The sequence below is a fragment of the Natator depressus genome, chromosome 3 (assembly GCF_965152275.1).
Source record: "Natator depressus isolate rNatDep1 chromosome 3, rNatDep2.hap1, whole genome shotgun sequence".
Lineage (NCBI taxonomy): Eukaryota > Metazoa > Chordata > Testudines > Cheloniidae > Natator > Natator depressus.
In genome coordinates this window covers 128,934,697-128,959,758 of record NC_134236.1, presented here as the reverse complement: position 1 = coordinate 128,959,758, position 25,062 = coordinate 128,934,697, and the positions used below count along the sequence as shown (strand labels likewise).

The 25,062-nt window shown below is 37.2% G+C and overlaps 1 protein-coding gene across 2 annotated transcripts; it reads left to right on the top strand.

Annotated features, from left to right (window-relative positions):
- Positions 1-1,360: 1,360 nt before the first annotated feature.
- Positions 1,361-24,960, top strand: PHF10 (PHD finger protein 10). Of its 2 annotated transcripts, none has more exons than XM_074948790.1 (12): positions 1,361-1,475; positions 4,980-5,086; positions 5,762-5,892; positions 6,845-6,922; positions 7,940-8,073; positions 8,201-8,350; positions 11,278-11,387; positions 14,860-15,013; positions 17,483-17,638; positions 22,782-22,890; positions 23,190-23,378; positions 24,742-24,960. In XM_074948790.1, exons 1-12 carry the CDS (start codon positions 1,407-1,409, stop codon positions 24,825-24,827), a joined length of 1,473 nt encoding a protein of 490 aa, XP_074804891.1. In that variant the 5' UTR covers positions 1,361-1,406; the 3' UTR covers positions 24,828-24,960. The 2 variants fall into 2 exon arrangements, with proteins under 2 accessions (XP_074804891.1, XP_074804890.1); XM_074948789.1 differs by having other exon boundaries at positions 6,839-6,922; positions 24,742-24,959.
- The last annotated feature ends 102 nt before the right edge of the window (positions 24,961-25,062 follow it).

The following is a 25,062-nucleotide window of genomic DNA, read 5'->3' as shown; positions in this document are numbered from 1 at the left end:
TAAATTTCCATTATTGATGGAATTATTTTTTATCAGTTTGTGTGTGTATAGTGAAATCAACATTTACCGATAAAAAAATGTCAACACTCTCTACAAGGGTTTATCCATATTTTGTTCTGCATTTAAAGGACTTGAATGGTAATGTAAGTCAGAGGTTAACACGGAGGAGGTAATCCACCCTTTAATGACTGGACTGACGTGAAGCTAGAAGCCAAACTTTGTACAGTGTATGGTGGGGTAATGTGTTCAATATTTTCTCTATACTAAACGCTGTAGAACAAAATAACTTCAAAGATTTCTTTTTTCATAGAAGTGTTTTTTATGGAGAAGAAATTGTGCAGTATGTAAATATGTACAATGTCACTGGCTGACGCTTTAATATTCTAAGGCTGTCACCTACTGTAACACTATGTAATACTGGTCCACCCAATGTTGGTGCACAATTCAATTTCTTGATAGTACATTTCAGTTATTCTTAAAATTAAAAAGTTTCTATGAGCTTTGAGGACATGATTTTTTTCTATATGGCATGAATAAATCTAGATTTACAGATCCTAGCATGCAAATGTATCGTCGTATAGGACAGGGCTAAATCATGCATGCAAATTGTGTATCAAAGTTGTGAAATGGGCTACAAATGCAATAAAAATACGGTATTCAAATGTTTAACAAATTGGGGGGGGCATCATTTGGGTTAGGGCCAGCCCTAAGTGGAGTCCCTTCTGCCACTTCTTGGGCTGACAGCAGGAGCCCCTCTTAATGGGGCTGACAGTGGGAGTCCCAAGCCTTTGGGGCTGAAAGCAGGAGCTCTGCCTTGGTCGGAGCTGACAGCGGGAGCCCCCTTGCCTGGGGCTGACAGCAATTTCTAAGTACAATTAGGCTTCACTGGTGACCCTGTCGTAGAACTCTCACATATCAGAAGAGGGAAAACACGGGCCTGAAAAAAAATCGGGACATTTGTGAGTTCTAGCAGGAGAGCCCGAGTGAGGCTTAATTTTACTTGGAAATCGTGTCTCTGGCAGTACGTTCACGAGAGTTGACTTGTCTCATGGCTGAGACTGGAAAAACCAGCAGGGCTCTGCCTAAGCCGGGGCGCTCCCCGGGCAGCTGAATCTGTGGTGGGATAACTAGAAAAGTGAGGAGGGGGAAGGCAGGTGGTGGTGGGAAACCTCGGGGGCGCGGGGCAGAGGCGAAGCAGGCTGGAGAACAGTGGGGGCGGAGACGCCGTGAGAAGGAGGCTCAGGAACAGGCCCACAGGCGCCCCGGGAGGCCCTGGCTGCGGGCGAGGGGCGCGTGCTCCGGGTCTGGCCGGCAGGTGGCGCTATGGGATTGGGCGAGACGGGCATGACGCGGGGGACGCTGCGGCTCCTCGCCCCGCCCAGCGGAGGGAGCGGGCGGCGGCGGCCATGGCGGCGGTTCTGTCTCCGCGGGTCTGTGACAGCGACCCGGCCACGCCCGGGACCCAGTCCCTGAAGGTGAGAGAGGCCGGGCTGGGAACCTCCCCGCCCGCCCCCCAGCCGCGGCTCGGCGGGACTTTCGCAGGGAGCCCCAGGGGGAGCGGCGGCCGCGGGGGCAGAGGGGGGCGACCCAGGGGAGAGGGAGACCCGCAGCGTGTGTGGGCGGTGTTGGGGGGGAGTCAGCCCTGCTCACCGCCCCCCCCCCCGGGGGTTACGGGGGGAGGTGACCCGGCGGGGCGGGCAGACAGCCCTTGAGGGAGAAGAGGCTGCAGCTCTGCCACCTCCGCGCCCAACCTGTGCCCTTGGTCCCTCTCCACGCCCCCAGACCCGACCCGTCCCACAGGCCGGGCCCCAGAGTCCCCTGCACCGGAGGGAGCCCCCTACCCCGGACGCGGAGCTGAGCAGGTGCTGGGATACGGGGCCCTGGGCGCCTCTTCAAGTGAACGTGCGACAGCTCCTCAGCCTCCTCGCCGAAGGGGCCATGCACGGGTGGGGGGCTAGAGCTCCTGGGTCTCATCCAGGGTTGGGTTCCAGGCCCGAAAGTTGCCCAGGTCCAGGGTTTGGCACTGTCCTTGTAGAGTCCTGCCGCAGGCCGAAAACGGCACCCGAGAGTCAGGGATCAGTGATGGCTAATATCTTTGCAAAGGATATGGGATTTCCAGTGTTTCCAACATTTGTTTCCTGATTCTCCCCTTCCCTCAAATTCAGGGGTGACTTTAGCAAATGCTGTCTGAAAGTATCTTGGAAAACTCAAGTTTGCAGATGGTCTTAAAGGATTGATAATCTTAATACATAGCACCTTTAATCAATACACAGGAGGCTAAGTACCATTATCTCATTTATATAGATGGGGAAACAAAGGTACACAGAAGATAAGTACCTTCTTATGGTCACACAGAAGGTGCATGGCAGAGCTGAGAATAGATTCATAAATTTTAAGTCCAGAAAGGACCATTTTGATTATCTGGTATCATTTGATTTCCTGTGTAACCTAGGTCATAGGATTTCTGTGAATGAATTCCCTTTTCAAGTTTAATAGCTGTGGTTGAACTAGGCCATCTCCTTTGAAAAAAATCTTGTGTTATGAGCTGGATGAAAATTTGTTTTGGATTAAGTTAAAACCCCATTGAGATTGATAAGTGTAAATTCACCCTTCAGTTAACCTAACTGTAAGCATATACTCCAAATAAGAGAAGGGGTGTGTGAATGCACCCTGGAGCTTTTGCTGAGTATTGCTTATGGGGAGGAGTGTGGGTGTGCAGGCAGGGAGCAGCAGAACAGATAGGAAAAAAACTGGAAAAGAAGGAGAGAGCCTGAAAGAGCAGCTGAAAGCATGGTGGCTGACCTGAAGAAACTGAAGACAGGTTTTTGGGTAGAAGTGAGGATGAAAAGAGTACGCTTGGTGCAGTGAGCAAAAGAAGCTGTTTCCTGCTTTTTGATTTCTTCTTCATTCAGAGAGACAAGATTTTTGTACGTTCTTTATAAATAAATACCTATCACTAATTTCTACTTCCATCTGGAACACCTCCAGGCCCCCAAACTTTGACTAGCTACTTAGGTTGAAAAGGGGCAACATTTGATATACAAGTTTCTGGTGATGGCTGATTTCGTGCACTTAATTTTAGTGCTGAGGCTACATGGCTGATACTCAGTGGTTCCTACTGACATTTACAGGCTGAATAACAAAACAGGATTTCGATCAATGAATATTATTTTTTCCATAGAAATAGTTTTTGTAATAAAACCATAGGATGTGAGATTCTCCACCAGTTTCTTTTTCTACTTCCCTATGTTTCTTTGCATGAAAACCACCGCTTTTAAAAGGACTCCATCAGCTTGAGATGGTCAATTTAAAATAGATCTAGTAATTACTCCTGCTTCAAAGTCTTCTTACCAATTTTTTTTCCTAATTTAAAAGTTTTTTCTCTTCTTTTTTGCTATGTGAAGACCCACACAAACAGGGAAAAAGACTAGACATAAAGAGCTGTCAAATATACAAAGTAAAAGAAAAGCAGAGAGGGGGAGAGACATGTTTTTTCTAATCTTTTGATTGTATTGATCTTACAAGTGTTATGTAGCTAAAGTAGGGAAAACTACTTTATAAATCGCTGTTGTCTCTTAAATCCATGTTTAAAGTGTTATATTTGAGATTAACATATCAATATAAGTGGAAAGACATTCACTAAACAAGCCTAATGTACCTGTCATTAATTAATAAACAAATACTAAGTGTAACTGTGTGGGCTTGACTGTTTTTGACAGGTTAGTTCTTCCATCAGCAATATTTCACAAATGTTATTAAACAAGGTAAAGCCATTGAAGGCTTTTGTTTTCTTCCAATGATTTGTAATGTGACGTAGAGTTGGAGCTACTAAGATGGCATATGGCTGATATTCAGTGGTTTCTACATCTGTTTACAAGCTGAATAACAAACTATACAGGATTTCAATCAATTAATATAATATTCTTCATCTTTTAGATATAGTTTACTTATTCAGTGTATATCCCAACAATAAGACCAGTGGTTTCATTGGTCCCTCGCTTTGGTAACATCTTAAAATTGTATATATTTTCATTCCCTCTCCCCCCCATTTTAGGGCATGACCCTTGGATATGAGCAAATCTCATCACAATCACATATTCTAAATATCATCCTTTCTCTTACCATAGGTCTCTTTAAATCTGACTGGGGAAAGGCATCACTGATAGAGTAACTTCACTTTTGTAACAGCTCATTTTGAAGATGGGACTTCTGCCCTCCACATACATTTCAACTCCACTGCATAAGTTTTTCTCTCTACATCTTACTTATTTCTTCATGAAAAGCAGCTCTTTTGTAGTTCTATGTTCAAAGCTTTATGTAAACTAGACACAGCTCCTTTTATACTCACATCTGAGAGAATATATTTTTCTATTACTTTAAATCTGTTTATGTAAATTCTCTTTGCCATTGATGATACATTCCATGATTTGTAACTATCAGTCATAACAAAGGGTAATGTGTTGTTGCACTGCTCTTGGAGTAGCCCTGGAGGGAGACAATAACTTTGAGAGTCACAGTCATGCTCCAAGTTTATTCACTGCTCCAGGGATTGAGTAAACTGTGCCAGATCTTTAGCAGATGATGTGCAGACAGTTACACCGGAAGGCATGTTGGTGCTGGTGGGCACAGTCAAAGATCTGCTCACTTGCCACCCCTTCCTACCCACCTGTATGACAATGGGGGAAACACAGTGGCTCTGCGGAACCTGGTTGTCCTTCTGTGCTGCTAAGCATGATGAGTAGCCAGCACAAGGGAGTAAGGAACTGTGCAGGCCAGCCCATGATTTGGCTCATAGAACCCTTTTGAAATAGCACAGTACTTCTAGGGAACAAGTTCATTCTAGTCATAGCCACCTTTCACGATCCCAGAATAGTTTATTACATCTTTGTGAGTCTTTAAATTGTCATATCCTAATACATTAAGTACATGCAGTACTTCTTGGCTACATTTTTAATGCTTGCTCTCCGTGTTTATTTCAGGATGACACAGAAGAAAATTCAAATGATGGCAGCCAGCCATCAAAAAGACGACGTATGGGCTCAGGGGACAGTTCTCGAAGTTGTGAAACTTCTAGTCAAGATCTTGGGTAATATCACTTTACTGAGGGTTTATAGTTTTTAAACACTATTTTGTTGTGTTTTTCCATAAGTTTTAACATTAGCTCTTTTTTCTCTGTTTTATATGTTGCTCATGCATTCCTCTGACCTCTGCAGTGCTGAGGCACGGTGAATTAAAGTGGCATGTGAGCAACTTCCTTGCTTCAACATTACTTTTAATATAGTGTAATGGCATGTTTAGTTAATGCAAATTATGCAAAAGTGCGCTTTGGTTATCCTAAGGACTGACCTTACTTGTACATTTGACTTTTTTTTTGCATTTTATAATTTTAGGTAATATTTAAAAAGCTGTATCTTTCAGTATGAATGCCTGTTTTCTTATTCTTACCTTGTCAAGGGTTACACAGTCCTTGATTTCATGTCCAGTGATTCATTGATAAATACTAGTTTTGTGAAACACTAGTGAAATGAAACACACTGGATGTGTGTAATTTTGAGATGGGATAGGAGGAGGATATAGTCTAAGGGGCTGAACCAACTTTCTATAGGAGTGTTGTGTTGACTTAAATGGGAATTAGATCAAGTTCTAGAAGCATGGCATTGTTAACGATTACTTTGAGTATTTTAACTTTTTTTACACAATGTGTTTTTTTTTTTAGTAAAATGTACTATTATTATTTCAAGCCGATTGTTTTTGTATTTAGCTTTAGCTACTTTCCTGCTGAAAATTTGATAGAATACAAATGGCCACCTGATGAAACGGGAGAATACTATATGCTTCAGGAGCAAGTCAGTGAATACTTGGGTGTGACCTCATTTAAACGAAAATATCCAGGTATCCAGGTTGAAAAAGCTTATGTAAAAAATATGTTGATTCAAATGTGTACAAACTGGCAACTCTCATCTTTTGGAATATAACATAGATCTTTCATTTAAGAGGACACAGTCAAGATAAAAATCAAGCGTACCCATTTTCTATCTCTGTTACTAATAATTTACATTAGCTGAAAATCTGGGCCGAGATTTCAAAAGTGACTAGTGATTTTTGGGTGCCTATCTTGAAATTATGTAAAGGGGCCTGCTTTTCAGAGGATGGGGTGCTTAAGTGACTTTTGTTAATCTTGGCCCTAATTTATTTTTGAGCATTTATTATTATTGGGAACTTTCTGAATTTTGCTCAACTTGGATAGTGAACTAGATTGGTCAGTTTCAGTTTCCAGTTCTTGCACAATAATGCACTACATTATTTCCATGCGGAGGGAAAATATCAGAATACTCAGGGGGATCTGTGCTTCACTTTTTTGTGAGAATTTATGACAGTCTGTCTTCTCCATCATTAACTACTATAATCCTTACATTAGAATTTGGAAAAACTTTTCAAAAACATACTTTCTGCCTTTACTACTTGTCAGTGTCATTTTAATGCAATTTATTGGGGAAAATCTAATTTTTTAAACTATTTATAAAAGAAACAGTAACATCTTTTTCTATAGTAGTGTAATACTTCTGTATGGAATAATTTTGTGTGTGTTAAACTAATATCCCCTTAAATTACATTTTATTAACGTAATTATTTTCAGCTTTTTACTATTATCCTTGGATTGTACTACTGCTAAACTAAATATTAACTAAAATAGACATTTTATTATACAGACTTCCTTTTTCATCGCGTGGAAAAGAAGTTGCAAACTAGTTTTTGGCCTAGTTGGAACTTCTTTTATGATGGATTTGGAAATGTATAACACTACACGGTTTTACTGCTGTTTTGTCTTTTCTTGGAGATTTAGAGAGACGAGATCTGTCTCACAAGGAAAAACTCTACCTCAGAGAACTAAATGTCATCACAGAGACTCAGTGTACTCTAGGTAAGAAAACAAAATGAATTTTCAGCTTTCTGATGTAGTTGGATTAGGCTAGAATATTTGATTCCTGCCTTAAAATGATAGAATCAAGTAATTCTTGACTAGACATTTTCATTGGTTTTGATTACAATAAGGTTATTTATTTTACCTTTAAAATGTAATATAAAGTTAAGAATGTGTAACATTTTGAGCTTAAGGTCTTCAACAGACTACTAGACTCTTTACATTATTTTTGTCAGTTCTAATTACTTCATTTGCTAAAGAGAATATTTTATTAACGTAGGCCCTGCTTTTCCAAGCTGATCAAGAGGACCTTTGTGTCCGCATGAAGACCCATTGGCTTAGATGGGGCTTTGTGCAGCTGTAAAGATCTGCCTATGTTAATCAGCTTGCAGTTTGAGGTCATGTGAATTAAAGTATTTGAGTAAATTCATATCTGAATGAAAACCTTAATATTTTCTTCTTTCACTTATAAGAAACATTAACTTGGATAGACATTAATCAACCAGTATGTCAATCACAATTCTATTCTCTTTGATATCGCAAATCTATGTAATTCTGCGCTCTCATTTGGTACAGGAAGTTGACTATTTTATATAATGACTTTCATTGCTTCCCTGTATTCTGTATCTTGATTTGTCACTGGTTTATATGACAGAAACTTGAACAGAATATCAGCTGCACAATATTTTGGGCTGCTGACTTTTCCTAATCTTTTTTTTTTTTTTAAAAAGCAAAACATGAGGCTTTAGACATACAGCTTCCATTAAATTAAATGAGAATCACATAGCTAACCTCCCCAAAATGTTTTGAAAATTAAGGGGTGGAGAGGTGGTTTGTTTTAGAATTTTTTTAAGAGTGTTATTGCAGCATAATTTCTGTGTTCAGTGAAAGCTATTGTGTATGTTAGATTGTCTGCTTCAATAGCAAATTTTACAGTAGACTATGGGTCAAAATGGTAAATGACTTACAATTTGTTTTGCAATGTAGCATTATTAGTGGTTTTTAAATCTAATCTAGGTCTAACAGCCTTGCGCAGTGATGAAGTAATTGATTTGATGATTAAAGAATATCCTGCCAAACATGCTGAGTATTCTGTAATACTGCAAGAAAAAGAACGCCAGCGAATAACAGATCATTATAAAGAGTACTCTGTAAGTCATCCCTCTGACTTTAATAAACCAGATCTATAACATATTGGGCATGGGGATTAAATTGCCTTTTGCAATATCTGATTTTTCAAATTTGTTTTGTAAATTAATGCAGTTATTTTTATTTCAGCAAATGCAACAGCAGAACACACAAAAAGTAGAAGCTAGTAAAGTTCCAGAATATATTAAGAAAGCTGCCAAGAAAGCTGCAGAGTTTAACAGCAATTTAAACCGCGAACGAATGGAAGAAAGAAGAGCCTATTTTGATTTACAGACACATGTAAGTTGACTTAAATTTATTGCTTGATGGTGATAGGTAAGCTCCTTGTTTATTATAGTAAAGATGTCAGTCTTTTTTGGAGCTTTTTCTGAAAACATACTATTGTAACAATTTTTATCATAATATTGGATTAGAATTAATTTGGGTTAGAAATAAATAGATTTGAATATAGACATTTTAAAAAGTTATTTTACCAAATAGAATAGAGCTTTCCACTTTCGTTTTTTTAATATACTTTACGTTAACTAATTGATTTCTCAAGATGGAAAGACTTTCACGTGAGGAAGCACTATTAGCACTACCTAGTTTAGAAATGAGACACAAGTTTTGTGGTGGAATTATATAAAATAGCATGAAGGAAGTCAGGTCATTTGGATGCTTTTATTACCATTTCTCATAATACAAGAATAAGGGGACACCTAATGAAATTAAAAGGCAACAAACTTAAAACTGATAATTACTGATAGTAAATTCTATGAATTATTCTTGAGGCAAAAATTTTAGTAGTATTCTAGAAAGGTTTAGACATTTATGAATAAAAATATTTTCCATAGTTCAGCTGAAAGGATAAAAATATGTATCAGTCTTGCTTCATAATGTAAGCCAACCACTACTTGCCAGAGAGCAGTTAAGCAGAAGCTTTCCCCATAGATAAATTATTGCATAATAGTCCATTTGAAGGTTTTAGACTTTTCTGATATTGGCCCCTGTCAGTGACAGGATAGTGGACCATTGATCTGATCTTTTATGGCTGTTCCTATGAGCTTCTATTTTGTATATGCCCATCATACCTGATGCTTTTGTACACAAAAGCCTGATTTCAAAGTTAGAGTTCCTTGTTCTCACTACTCTCTACTATTATGCCACTATGGTAAAATTTCATTTTAAAGATGCTCAATATGAAAACTAACTTACGTTTTACTTACTTTATTTAGCAGCTTGTATGGTAATTTAAATGTAATAAAAGGGTATATTTTTTATTTTTCTATCTTATTATAGAGTCATAGTGCCATAAAGGAGATTAGGTGTCCATTGTGTTAAATATAGGGCTGTCAAGTGATTAAAAAAATTAATTGCATTGTTAAACAGTAGAATACCATTTATTTAAATATTTTTGGATGTTTTCTACATGTTCAAATATAGTGATTTCAATTACAATACAGAATACAAAGTGTATAGTGCTCATTTTATATTTATTTTTATTAGAAATATTTGCACTGTAAAAAACAAAAGAAATAGTATTTTTCAGTTCACCTCATACAAGTACTGTAGTGCAATCTCTTTATTATGAAAATTGAACTTACAAATGTAGAATTGTGTACAAAAAATAACTGCATTCAAACATAAAACCATCTAAAACTTTAGAGCCTACAAATCCACTCAGTCCTACTTCAGCCAATCTCTCAGACAACTAAATTTGGTTACAATTTACAGGAGCTAATGCTGTCCGCTTCTTGTTTACAGTGTCACCTGAAAGTGAGAACCGGCATTCGCATGGCACTGTTGTAGCCAGTGTTGCAATATATTTTACATGCCAGATGCGCTAAAGATTCATATGTCCCTTCATGCTTCAACCACCATTCCATAGGACATGCATCCATGCTGATGATGGGTTCTGCTCAATAAATGATCCAAAACAGAGCGGACCAATGCGTGTTCATTTTCATCATCTGAGTCAGATGCTACCAGCAGAAGGCTGATTTTCTTTTTTGGTGGTTTTTTCTATAGTTTCCGCATCTGAGTGTTGCTCTTTTAAGACTTCTCAAAGCATGCTCCACACCTCGTCCCTCTCAGATTTTGGAAGGCACTACTGATTCTTAAACCTTGGGTCAAGTGCTGTAGCTATTTTTAGAAATCTCACATTAGTATCTTCTTTGCGTTTTGTCAAATCTGCAGTGAAAGCATTCTTAAAATGAACATGTGCTGGGTCATCATCCAAGACTGCTATAACATGAAATATATGGCAGAATGTGTGTAAAACAGAGCCAAAGACATACAGTTCTCCCCCAAGGAGTTCAGTCATAAATTTAACGAACACATTATTTTTTAACTATCATCATCAGCATGGAAGCATATCCTCTGGAATGGTGGCCGAAAGTATGAAGGGGCATATGAATGGTTAGCATATCTGGCACGTAAATACCTTGCAACAGTGGCTACAAAAGTGCCATGTGAACACCTGTTCTCACTTTCAGGTGACATTGTAAATAAGAAGCAGGCAGCAGCATCTCCTGTAAATGTAAACAAACTTGTTCGTCTTAGCGATTGGCTGAGCAAGTAGGACTGAGTGGACTTGTAGGCTCTAAATTTTTACATTGCTTTGGTTTTGAGAGCAGTTATGTAACAAAAAAAAAATCTGCATTTGTAAATTATACTTTCAGGATAAAGAGATTGCACTACAGTGCTTGTATGAAGTTAATTGAAAAATACTATTTCTTTTGTTTATCATTTTTACTGTGCAAATATTTAATAAAATAATATAAAGTGAGCACTGTACACTTTGTATTCTGTGTTGTAATAGAAATCAATATATTTTAAAATGTAGAAAAACATCCAAAAATATGTAATAGATTTAAATAGTTATTCTATTATTTAACAGTGCTATTAATCATGATTAATTTTTTGAATCGCGATTAATTTTTTTGAGTTAATAGTATGAGTTAACTGCAGTTGACAACCCTAGTTAAATAGACATTTATTTAGATTTTTAGAGAAGATTATTTTGACAGTAAAACTATTAAATATGCTGTATAAAATATACACCCTTAAGTGCTGGAATGCATCTGGGGAAAATCGGGTGACTGTTCCAGCATAATAAACGTTGAGTTCAAAAATGTGGAAAAGACAAATGAATTAAAAAAAGAAAAGGAAAGAAAGGTTGCTTGTGTGGAAAATTAGATACATTTGTTTTGTATTAAACAATACAGATTATCCAGGTGCCTCAAGGAAAATACAAAATCTTACCTACAGAGAGAACAAAGGTTAGTCCTTATCCGGTGGCTCTCATACCAGGCCAGTTCCAGGAGTACTACAAAAGGTACTTAAAAAGATATCCTAGCTGCTGTTTATATTACATCTACTTGCTGTGTATCCCAAGAAACTAGCTGGGAAGAGTAGTAGTGATGATAGTTACAAAATAATTTTGAGTGAATTTTGGGTCCGTGAGATATGTGAGTCTGACCGATCAAAAGGCTGAAGTGCATCCTCCACTGAACAAGTTTGGCACTGGCAGCTGCAGTGCAAGCTTCTCCACGCTGCTCTGTCAGCATGCCTCAGCCTTGTTCCAGAGCAGTGGTGGGCAGGATAATCCGCTGGCAGGCCGTGAGACAGTTTGTTTACATTGACCATCTGCAGGCACGGCCGCCTGCAGCTCCCAATGGCCAATGGGAGCTGTGGAAAGCAGGGACGTGCTGTCTGCCACTTCCCGCAGCTCCCAGTGGCCAGGAGTGGCCAACCGCGGCCACTGGGATCTGCGGGCAGCCGTGCCTGCAGACGGTCAATGTAAACAAACTGTCTCTCAGCCTGCCAGCGGATTACCCTGACAGGCTGCAGGTTGCCCACCGCAGTTCTAGAGGGACGAATTTGACATGCAACAGGGAGTAGTTCACTCTCTGTGTCCATCTAGTACTTGGGCTCTACAGAGACTTTCAAGAGTATTTGCGGTACGTAAATTTTTTATTGCAGGCTCATGGTCAAATGCTTTCTATTCAGCAATTTTGCATGAATGCAGAGAAACAGTTTTAGCGCATGGTTTTTCTAAGACTGATCACTGCTAACAGTTGTTTTTGATTGATTTTTGCATGGCCTAAGAATTTAGGTGAAATTGGATGTGAGAGAGAGGAGGGAAAGTTTTGGTAAACGGACCCCTCTCTCTCCCAAAATGCATATGCTTCACTGTGTGTATGGCTTTTAAAACCTCTGCCCTGTGGCACATAACCTTAATATGATGTATTGCCCAAGATTAGCATGGAAATGTTTTCTCCAGAAAATTCCATGTTATATGTAAGTGTTAACTCAATGTGCATCACTTCCAGAGTGTAGCAAATGAAGATGCAGCTTGATTTGGTTATTAGAACAGATAACTGGGAGCCAAGATTTTATTCCTGACTGCCACTGGATTGCAGTGTGACCATAGGCAAGTCACTTATTCGCAGTAGACCTCCATTTCACCATTGGTAAAACAGGAATAGTGGTCACCTTGGTAAAGTGCTTTGAGATCCTCTGATCAAAGTTGCTATATAAGTGCAAAATTATTTCCAAAAGGGTGTGATTTTACTAAAAAAGGTTGTCCACACCTAATGCAACTGTACTTTCTATTAATCTTTCCTAATGCTGACTGAAAATAAAGATAGTTTAAGTGGAATAACTAATGCACAGTAGCCTTCTCAGGTATTTAGTTGCTCGACGTGTGGAGGTTGTGTACCAGCACATACGTTGTATGTTCCCAATGAAAAAACATGTAAAATATTAGAAATTGAGGCGATATCTGAAGGATTATAACTTCATTAAAATGTTTGATATTCTGTGATGTATTAATCCTTTGTTCACAGATTTCATGTGTGTTTAAAAAAAAATGCCCATTTTGCTGAAACAAGCACACTCATTTCTAAAGGAAGTACATTTCATAATTAACATATGAAATGAGCACTAAATATAATTGGCATATTTTTGAAATTTCAAATCTGAGAATTGACACAATCCACACAATTCTGTGGCCCCTTCTGCTTTCTTTTGGAACCTAATTAATAATCATGAAACTTGTTTTATATTTATACATTTGTCCATATGGTCTTGTGTGTAATATAAAATAAATAGCCTCTTGGAGATGGTAAACATGATTTACTGGAGGGTTCACTGTATGCATTGTTTGATCTTCGGTGAATATGTGGGTGTGAAATGTTGGGCATAATCCATGGAACAATCTCTTAGATTAACTGTCATAATCATCATCTTCCAACACAAATATAAATATAGTTAATGTATTAGTCCCCGTTAAGATGCTGTTCTGTATTAATTTTGGTTAAAAATAGGACTGTCAAATGATTAAAAAGATTAATCATGAGATTTAAAAAAATTAGTTGTGATTAATGGCAGTTTTAATCACACTGTTAAACAATAATAGAATACCATTTATTTAAATATTTTGGATGTTTTCTGCATTTTCAAATATATTGATTTTAATTACAACACCGAATACAAAGTGTGCAGTGCTCGCTTTATATTATTTTTTATTACAAATATTTGCGCTGCAAAAAGATAAACAAAAGAAATATTTTTCAGTTCACCTCATACAAGAACAGTAATGCAATCTCTTTATCGTGAAGGTGTAACCTACAAACATAGACTTACTATTTTTTAATTAAATAACTGCACTCAAAACAATGTAAAACTTTAGAGCCTACAAGTCACTTAGTTGTACTTGTTCAGTCAATTGCTAAGACAAACAACTTTGTTTACATTTACGGGAGATAATGCTGCCCACTTTTTATTTACAATGTCACCTGAAAGTGAGAACAAATGTTCTCATGGCACTGTTTTAGCCAGGTATGCTAAACATTTGTACATGCTTCGACCGCCATTCCAGAGTACATGCTTCCATGCTGATGACACTTGTTAAAAAAACTGTGATTAATCGTGCCTAATTTTTTAAATCTAGCTAATTTGTTTTGTATTAATTGCTTGAGTTAACTGTGATTAATTGACAGCCCTAGTTAAAAATGATTAAACCTATCCTGAGTTTGCCAGCTAGAACAAGGCACCTTGAACCAACAAATATGTTAAATCTATTTCTGGGTATTTAGCAGATTGTTGGTTCTACTTCTTTTACTGTACTCATCTAGGCCCTGATGCTGCGTTAGAATCTGCTAGCTATAATCTCTTTAGCTGTGCGGATACCTGTTGACTTCAATGGAACTCTACAATGGCAAAAGGGGTCTTGAATCACAGGTTCCAGTGTAGGATTGAAGTCTTAGCTCTTTTTTATGCAGCTCCATGTGATGTTGAATAATTTCCTGTACTCTGTCTCTATGTGAATGTCTCAAACAGTTGGGAGACCTATTTAGTTGATTGCTCAGACACTAGGATTTTGAGCTTGATCAAAAGCTCATTAAAATCAATGGAAAGACTTCATTGTTTTCAGTGGGCTTTGGATCAGGCTTTCGTCCATAAGGTGTGAGGGAACATGCACCTTTTACTGGACTGAGTAGCTGAAGTGTTTTTTAAAATGTAACTAAATATTGTTTAACATGGAGTAACATTTATGACGAAGGAGAGGAGATGCATTTGTGACCCAGATTTTCAGAATTGTGTTCATAATTATTGTGCACACAATTGTGGTAATTTTATATGCAATTAAAAATGGGCTTTGAGCTTATCCAGCCTTTTTTTTATTTTTCACTGGCAATTAAGTGTTTTTATATTTTGTTTATGGGTGGGTGGGTGTGTGTGTGTTTGTGTGTGTGTGTAAGTAAGTAAGTATATGGTAGTAAACAATTATTTCTTGACTTTAGATACTCCCCAGATGAACTTCGTTATTTGCCATTAAACACAGCCCTTTATGAACCACCTTTGGATCCAGAACTGCCTGCACTGGACAGTGATGGAGATTCGGATGATGCAGAAGAGGGTCGAGGTGATGACAAACGGAAAATCAAAGGCAGTTCGGTGAGATAAATTGAAAAGTGATCTTTAACAAAAAAAGAGATGATCTTTCTTCCCCTTCCCTTTGGTCAGTTTCAGTAGTTGCTTCTCTGGGATTTTTAATATCTATGTCCAGTAGAGTTTAGGTTAAAGGAGAATTGTGAGGCAAAAGCAAAAAAAAAGTTTTGATTTTTTACCATTTTAAAGCTTCTTTTTGACTTCTTTTAAAACTGTTTTCCTGTTTCTGTTCTATGCTGAAAATACCAGGTCCAGGCCCCCCCTTTCTCCTTTGCTGCAGAATCTTAGGAGAAGCGGAATAATCCGATTATATAGATCTGTGACCCAAACTGTAGTTTTCCACCCCATTCTTTCATCTGAGTTAAAGGGAGAGAATGCTAACAGTTGTGGGGAGGGAGAGTTGCAGTTCAGATCATAGATTTGTGGGATATCACTACTCCAATCCTCTAAAAGTCCTTTATTAAAGAGAAGTGCGAGCCTGCTATTTCTAATGTAAACTAGAAGCAGGAAAGTACCTTTAAAACAGAAAAACAGCTTGAGGCTCTCATTCTACATCGTAAAAATAGTAAAAGGAAGAGGCTTTTTTTTCTTTGCAGTGCAGCTTTAACAATAATTTTCCCTCCTTTCTTTTATCTAAATTAACCACATCATACTCATTCATTTAATCCAGACATTATACCATCATTTATTGGAAGTTAAAGGAAAGCTACATCCATTTTGAATATCACAGCGTTCTTAATGTTCAAAGCAGTTTCAGCTTGTGAAGTGCAATAGAGATATCTTTAAGTTGTTGGTGGCAACCAGCTTCCAGAAGCACGATATTTGTAACACCACAATAAGGAGAGCCTAGTATAAAATAATGGCCTAACAACTAGAAAATTTTTAAATATTGAGTAGCTAAAATATTGAACTTAGCCATGTAAATGTTAATTTTGTTTTAAGTATTTGCAATTAAAGCTTTTATAACTAAAGAAAAAACAGGATGAAACAGCTGCCTTGGTAGCCTGAACAAGGAGAGGTAGCTGTTAATGTGTTTTTCCCCTTTGAACCTGTGGAGTCGGTTCTTAAGAATTTTACAAATATTAAAATTCATCGCAAAATGTATCTGTATTGCTGCTCCTTATTCTGTTTAAAAAAAAAAAAAAAAAAAGCATCAGTCTTTCCTTAATACTGCAGGCTATGTCTACTCAGTTCCTTTTTCTGGGCTTGGTGCCTCTCCACCAGTAGGGGAATATGAGAAGGAACTGGGGCTGAGCAGACACTTCCTCTCCCTATGCACAGTACTTCAGAAGGCCATCCAGCAGATGGGAGTGCAGAAGCCAGGGAGGTCATGCCTGCTTTTGGAAGGAGCAGACAAAATCAGAGACCAGGCATCTGGTTTTACGGTGGTTCTACCAGCTCTTCAGCTCCCATGTGGCTAAATTATTAATGGGAGATAGACTGTGACCAGCAGAAGTCTCTCTCTCTTCCCCCCCCCCCCCCCCCCGTTTCCCCCACAGAGAGAGGCAGAGTATTGGCGGGTGGGGTGAAACTTCTATCTTTGGGAACAGCTAGTTGTGCTGAATACCTCTGAGGGAAAGATTTGCTGGTTCTTGTCTTGCCTCTTCTCCATTTTCCCACTTCCAAAACAGCAGAATGGTTTCCATTTCCCAACAGCTACAGCTGCCTCATGTTACCTACCCTCCTGCATGCTGAAGGAATTCTAAGGTATTTCCTTTTCAGTGTTAATGAGGTGGGTACTTATTGCTGTTTTTGTGGGGACCTCTTGAAGGCCATTAATGCCCCTCTCCATTCTTCTCCCCCTCCGCCCCCACAAACAAACAAACACAAACAAAAACCTGTGCTGTTTTTTTTCTTTTTTTAAATGACACCCAATACTCATTGACTCTGACCCTCAGGGTTCCTGCCCCCATAAATCTCCTTGAACACCTGCTGCATAACTTCTGTTTTGTAGCTGTGGATGTCTTTCGTTTTTGACATTCCTGTGCTGTGATCCAAAGGTGATAATCTGGTTGTTCCTGGTGAAAATATTAAATGAGGGTCGCAGAAAAACTTTCACTTACTACATTTCAGGCAGTTTGGTAGCATATTTTAAACATGTGGTGAGCAGTTTATCTGCTTTTCTGGCCTGTATCTGTGAAAGACTTAATAGATGTTGAACACCCAGTATATTGGTAAATAGATAATTTCGTTCTGACAAGTCTTAAATTAAAATAATTTAGAACAAAGGATAAATGCTGCTCCACCCTTGGTTTTGCATCAGGATCCTCTGGAAAATACTGGAACCCTTCTGCTGTGATGCCAGCCTCTTTGTGTGAGACGTATAGGCATAAAAGGTTACAATAAAAAAGGCCATACCATATTTAAATGTCACCTTTGCTCCTGTAGAAAGGAAGCTACTAAGCCTTGTTGGCATTGGAGCTTAGAAAAGACTAGTTTCTCTATCAACAAAAACACCATAACTTTTTTTTATAGGACAACTCGTCTGGCAATGTATCTGAAGGTGAATGCGCCAATGACAACCAGGAGGATTCTTTTCAGGGAAGACAAAAACCAAGAGACAAAAGTGCTACTCCAAGAAAAGATGGTTCCAAACGTTCTGTACTGTCCAAATCAGTTCCTGGGTACAAGGTAGAAGAAAAAAGCCCCTGACTCCGCTTCTTTACTGATCGGCCTCTCTCCCTGAAATATTTAACTTTGTTTTTCAAAAATATGGAAGTTCTGCTTGCTGTACTTCACTAGCTGCTCTCCTATTGTGCTCTCAACTGTTTGCTTCTTTCGTTCCTTTTTTGGCTTTATTTCACTAGGGGCTTTTCTGTTACCTTGGCTATGGAGTGGCTTCTATTTCTGTGTCATAACTGATTTCTGGGCAATTAAAGCACAAAAAATTATAGCTGTTATAAAGATAATTTTATATTTTCCTGACTGCTTTAATAGAGCAGTCAGAATTGCCTGTCAGTGTAAAACTGGCATTGAGTATTCGCTGTTTTTGTCGTAGTAGTAGTTAGTATGGCAGCAGACCATGACACCAGTGCTGTAAAGCGCAGCGATATGGCTGAATATATTGTCATAACATGCACTTAAACAGGGCCTTTCATCCTGAAGGATCCCAAAGTATTAACTATTTATAGGTTTTACTTCATTCACCAATAAGTGCAGCCACCTTTGGGGTGGAATGCAAAACTGACTACAGTTTAAGCAACACTACCCAACCACTTAGGACAGATATGGAAAATAACAATTTATCTAATTCATGTTACAAGAGGAATTTCTGTAGGCAGAATGTTCTTGCATTAAAATTTGGCTACGACAATAAGGTACTTTAACATCCATAAACCAGTGATTACCAAACCCAGGATAGAATAATCAATACTAATAATGTAACACTTTCCCATTAGTCAAAAGAGGATTAAATATATTTCAAGAGAAATTGGAGTTCATCTGCATGATTTAAATTTTAGACTATGGAACTTTGTAGAGGAAAGGGGTCTTGATTGTACACCTTCAAAAATACATGTGGTCCAATCCTGCTCCCACTGAATTAAGTAAGAGTTTGCCATTGACTTCAGTGGGAGCAGGATCAGGCCCATTGTGTGGAAAGATGGTACAGTAAGGAAGGGTTTAAAGCATAGCGATCGGGAATGTTTGCCAAAAGATGCTGTTTTTATTTTTAAAAAAGCAATTTTTTCTGTGATGTCAAGATCATATATTCTGGGAAATCTTCCAGCAGCAAAAGTAATTGTGAGGTGTTAATGGTTTGAATTTTATAATTCAGGAATGTTTGCTAACAATCTAAATTTACTATTGGTTGATAAAGAAGCTATACGTCAAACTTAGAAGTTAGTCTTCAACAAGAATTGGACAACTTCAGTCGACTGGAAAAGGTTTCTGTAGATTCTGTAACTGCACAGTGCATATTTTTTTGCAGTTTTTTATAACAAAGAACTATCAAGCTTCAGTCATCTCTCCTCTTTTGAGGAGTTGCTTAAGATAGATGCAAATTATGGATATTAGAACTGTTGGAGTATACATATCTTTTTATATATGTAACTTTGCAAATTGCTTATTGCAGACCCAAACTCATGCTAATATTTTCAAGACTATGAAATCCAAAGATGAAGCTTGAAAAAGTGTTAGCTTTGTTTAACTTTATATTAGAGATTGTATGTGACTGGTCTGACAGAAAAAGGAGCTTCACTTAGGTATGAAGACCACAAAGTATGGTGTCTGGTTAGTCTGCTCTGTCTAGTGGCCTTTTTGAATACAGAGAGAGAACTAATTAAACAGAACCATTTCTAAGGTTCTGTACCCCTAAATGTAGAGCTGTACAGGTAATGGAGTTTCAAAGTGGACCCAAATGGCTATTACCCATTAGTTTAAAACTACCAATTATGGTAGTAACAAAGCAATTAGTGCAAGCTAATTTGATAACTTACAGTGCCAAAATATTTTTATGGCACGTCTTCACAACTTCAGTGTACCTACCATTATTCAAAGGTGATGCATCAGGCTGGTGATACTTCAGAGGTGGCACAGCTGTGCATTTTTTTAAATGGGAATTTTAAAACATTTTTAATATGGCCCATTAAATAAAATACCTTAAAACTGATTAGATGTGAACATTCTTGTTAGAGGTGGTCTATAAAAAGATTTAGAGATATTGATACACCAGAACATGCCTAAATATAAAGGCACTTTAAACTGAAGGCTATAAACTGATCTTAAATGTCCCTTTAAATTCTGGGTTTTTTTGGTAATATTTTTCTTCTGTATTATTCAGTTTGTCCACATTTTATAGGATAGTAATCTTTAGGTTACATTTAATTAAAATTGAAGGATAATTGCTGCAACATCAACATATATAAGTGTATAGCTATAGTCAATACAGTATAAATGATACAATGGAATTCTCATATGTACTTCTCTTTTTAAGCAGGAAAACTGGTGGTTTTTGTATGAAGCCATTTTTATTAAGTGTCAGCCTTTTAATTGATATGGTTATCATGTTTTACCTTTTGTTACATCACAAAGTAGTGTGTCTTGGATGTTGCTGCAATTGATGCAGGACTGGCTACTACAGTTGCACACACTGTTCTCAGAGTTCAGGAGGTTTTTGCACATAATAAATCTGCCATGTATTGAGATACTAGGTCCCCAAAACCTTTTGCTTTGGGTTCACTATATATGAAAACTGAATGCTTTGCCCACAGATAGTAGGACCTCAGAGAAAACTCATTATTTGTCTGAGTGGTTGCAATGCTTGATTTGAAACTCTTGAGTGGCATCACAGCAGCATGGAAGTTAGTTACAAAGGAGTCCCTCTGCCTCGCCCTTCATCAAAATAAGATGAAGGTGATTTGGAAAGCAAAATGTAAAATGGTCAAATGGGATATTATGATTTCCCATACAGGATGGACAGATATTTTCAGAGTGTTCCCTAAGAGCCATTTCATTTCTTTAGAACGGTAGAACTTGAATTGCTTTGAAATGTGAATACGTTGCGTTTTGTTGTGGGTTTGTTTTTGTTTTTTTCTTTCTTTTTTCTTTTTTTTTTAAAACAGAGTGCTTCCTTTGGGGCTCTCTACTTTTTTAATATGCTGTGATTGTTTCACTGTTTCTAGTGAACACAAGTTAGTGGAGTGGAAGTAGAGGGAAGTATTAACAATAAATACACATAAGTCAGTGTCTAATTATATGTATCAAAGTATTAACTACACATACACTAACACAGGTACAGTAACCGAAAGTTAGTTCACTTTAGTTTCAGTGGAGTGAGAGGGAGTTTGCTGCTGTATATTATGGCAGTATAGTATGAATAATTCATAGCTGATATAGAATTTGGATTAGAGAAGTGCACTTGCTATTTTAGAGGGGTTTGTTTTACTTAGCTATAGGTAAAAGAACACAACAAAAACCTTACTCTTAGAATGTAGCAGTAAACAACAAGAGGGTAAATAAACACAGCAAGACTGAGGTTAAGCATGTGCCACTATCCTTTTGTTGGGAGGAGCAGGGTATAAAAGGTGTGTGTGTGTATATATATATATATATATATATATATGTAGGAGACATAGAATAGTTACCAGTAAGAATTTTTTATGTATGCTTTCACTTCCATGATATTTATTTTGTAGAGACATTTGTGAATGTTAGACTTCTTTTACAGTTTTACTATATTTATGTATAAAACAGGTTTAACTATGCTTTTTTAAAATAAATAAGCAAAAAAAGTCTTTATGAATGCCTCTGTCATCTTTTGAAAAGGAAGTTATATATAAACATTGGGTGGGTTTTGTTTTATTTAAAACTCCTCAGGCCAGACAAGTTAAGCAGACTATAGCCATAAAAGGGGGTTTAGTAACTTCAAACATTTTCAAACAGGGCAATGAATTCTGACAGATTAAGAATTGCTGAAGACATTAATTATCTTGCTAAATGTTAGAAAAGAGCTGGCTGGTAAATAACATTTTGTTTTAAAAGGGGCAGTACTGAATACTTTTTTCTTTTTAATAGTTTTATGTTCACTGCCATTTTTATTAAAACCATCTTAGGTTGAAAATACTCTGCCACTTTTATTATTTCTTTCATTTGGCAAGTTTTTTTTTTTTTTTTTAAATGGAGCAAGTCCCATTATGATTATTTATCGGCAATCACATAGTTCCTTAGGGAGTAGGCTTTTAATTCAAAATTCCTCCATTGACTAGATGGTTGCTTCTGTACAACAGAACTAAAATATCACTGAGACAGATGCTGGCTTTTTAAAAATCTCTGGCAATAGTGGATTTAACATCAGTAAGTGTTGTATTTGAATCCAAACCTTCATTGAGATGCAGTAGGTTAAAGTCTGATATTAAAGCTGTTTGAGTGGCCCTTTGATAAACAATTTGATACCTTAATTATATTTTTTCTTTTCCTCAAAATAAAGCTACTGCCAGGTTATCTTTTGGGTTTGGTTACAAAATTACTGCACAAATATTGGGAACCGCACAGCCAATTTAAGCACCTGGGATTTCTTTGCCTTAAATAGATGTTATGAACACTCAGTTCCTTTCTTTCTGAGTTCACCTTCTCCTAGCAGTGTTGTAAATGTAGAATTGTAGTGTTTTCTATAGCAACAGCAATCATGGCTTTGGATATCGAAGAAGGGAACAATAAAACTGATTAAAGCAACACAACTAACTTGTCTATTAGACATTTTGGAAGCTTAAACAATACAAATAAGTGTAGTAAATTGTATTTTATTTTGTGGTATTCATTTTAAGCTTCCGTTCAGATGGGTTAAGTAATTTTGCATTTCTTAAAGGATATTTATGTTCTCTCGTGTACATGGAAGTTTGTGAATTTGGAGATTCATATAAACATATTCTCCTGTTCCTTCTATATTTGAACAAATTTGATTTAGCTTTAAAGTTATAGTGTATATTATTTGTATTCACTATTAAGGGAAGTGCTAGCTGACAAGCTTGCAGGAGGAACTAGCATACACTTTTGTTCTGGTTTCATTTTTTGTGTAATGATTCACATATAGCTCACTGTGCACATGTTCTAAATATCAAATTTATATGCATCTTTCCTAAGATTTTAAAATAACCAGTGTTTGTCAATATCACGTTATGTCAGTATCACCTTATGTCTTAAGAGTCACTTCGATCACGATACAGAAAGTTCATTAGTAATTTACAAAAGTTAAAATGGAGATACATTAACAAATTTCCTGTTAAATCCATTATAAATTCTTCTGGGATGAATTTATAGCCCTCTTCTACCCTTCCAGCCAAAGGTCACTCCAAATGCTATATGTGGAATTTGTCTGAAGGGTAAGGAGTCCAACAAGAAAGGAAAGACTGAAGCACTTATACACTGCTCCCAGTGTGACAACAGTGGTAAGTATCTATATGCACTTTAACTGGATTGCTCGGCGTTTTAATTGCAAAATCTTACTATTTGCAGTGGAAATATTTTGTATAATACTAAATTTGCATACAAACATTTCAGTCTTCCAAGAAACTGACTTTTCCTCTTTAAAATTTCCTTAATTGTACTTAAGTATGTACCACAACACATTCACTGCACTGAGTCTCTTAGGTGAGCTAAACTTGATTTTTGTAAAATAGCTATTCAGTTATACTAATTATTTTAATCATTTCTAAAGATACTAGTAATAATATTGGTTTTAATCTAGGCCACCCTTCTTGTCTTGATATGACCATGGAGCTTGTTGCTATAATTAAGACCTACCCTTGGCAGTGTATGGAGTGTAAAACATGCATTATATGTGGGCAGCCTCACCATGAAGAAGAAATGATGTTCTGTGATGTGTGTGACCGTGGTTATCACACCTTTTGTGTGGGGCTTGGTGCTATCCCTTCAGGTAATGAAACAGAATTTAGTCTTTAAGGGCTGGGGTTTTCTTCTGTGTTACAAGATTATACTTCCAAAGGGGTGTGTGAATTAGTTGACTGTAAACATTAAGTAGCATCTACAGTGTAAGATGGCATTCATTGAATTATCCAAAACAGCAGCAATATGAGTTTTTCTAGAAATTTTCTGTATATTTTAGTAATGTACAGAGTATAGGATTGGCAGCTTCACCGTTTTACAACACTATGACTGTTCCTGTCAAAACTCAAGTAGAGCTATTGCTCAGAACCCCACTTTTTCAGGATTCCCACAAGATATTGAATAGCTGCCTACATCCATAAAAGGACGTATAAATTTTGCATTTCTCCAAATTGATAGAGTATAGTTTTTGCATTGTTTTAGAAGCTTTAACAGTACAAATGCTTATTAAAGTAGAAGAAAAAAGTGTAAATACATCTGTAAATACCTTTGACCTTTTTTTTTTTTAACATCACAGCTTGCATCTTCAACTAAATAAACACAACAACATGCTTAAACTTGAAACTAAAACAAAGCTGGTGCCTTGCACTGTGTGCAGTCATTTATACCTACTTCACGTTAATATAAAAGATGCTGATTTGGTAGCATTTTTCATTCATTTTGCTCCCTTGTAAAGGTGTAAGGCAGTGTAGAATCAGAATGAAAGAACTAGACTATTGACCGGAGTAGTCAGTTTGTGTAATACGAAATCCGTGTTGCAAAATATAGCTACTGTATTGACTTCGTAAGTTCTGCAGTGCTAGCACTGCTGTAACACCAATACTTCAAGTCCTGAAAATGTTGTGAGCTGCAGTTGAGTTGACAGCTGTTCCATTGCTGCTGAACTCTCTTCCATTCAAGTTCTGTGATTTACACGAGGCTATACTCTAACTGAGCCACATTAAAGGTAGAACATAAGTACAAACAGTTGATATTCCTCTAAAGTAGTCAGTCAGTCAACAAATTAAAATGCTTTGATCTTATGCACTCAGTTTTGCTTGAGTCAGAAGTGAAGTATGGGTAGTGTTTATTCTTATCTCAAAACCATCCTACAATAGCATTGGAGCCTCTTAATTGTTGTGAAGCCCAGTCTCATGATCACAGGCTGGTTTCAGATATAGTGAGTATTTGGGAATGAGTAGACCACCACCTGTTTCTACCCAGTATTATTACTTTTATGTACTTACATTATCTTCAAATTTAAAGGAAGAAATATTAACTTCTGGACATTAGGTTATACTTTGCATGTTACCAGCACTGGTAGTGCAAAAATAAAAGTATTTACTCATCTTGTAAACTAGTCATGGATTGTATAGGAGGAATAAAAATATTAACTGTCAACTTTTCTTTCTTAGGTCGCTGGATTTGTGACTGTTGTCAAAAGGACCCCCCCACACCTAGAAGAGGAGGACGAAGGGGGAAAAACAGCAAAGAGGGCTAAAGGAATAATGTTTACCTTCCAATATGATTAACTGCACAAATTGAAGTGATAAATTTGGTGCTGTTTAACCAACCACTCTGTATATGGAACAAAACCACTTAAGCATCTTTTACCAAATAAAATTTTTATAATTTTGGCTGAGTTTTCCTATGATGGCAGTAACTGAGCATGTATTCTGTCACAGCAGTTTGGATTGACAACTCAAATTTCCATTCAAGAGGGAAAACTTTCTGAA

Excerpts from the sequence above, each read along its gene's own strand:
- PHF10 (XM_074948789.1), top strand. The coding sequence starts at position 1,407 with ATGGCGGCGGTTCTGTCTCCGCGGGTCTGTGACAGCGACCCGGCCACG. Across the intron at positions 1,476-4,979 it reads CCGGGACCCAGTCCCTGAAG|GATGACACAGAAGAAAATTC; the intron begins GTGAGAGAGGCC and ends TGTTTATTTCAG. Across the intron at positions 17,639-22,781 it reads AATCAGTTCCTGGGTACAAG|CCAAAGGTCACTCCAAATGC; the intron begins GTAGAAGAAAAA and ends CTACCCTTCCAG.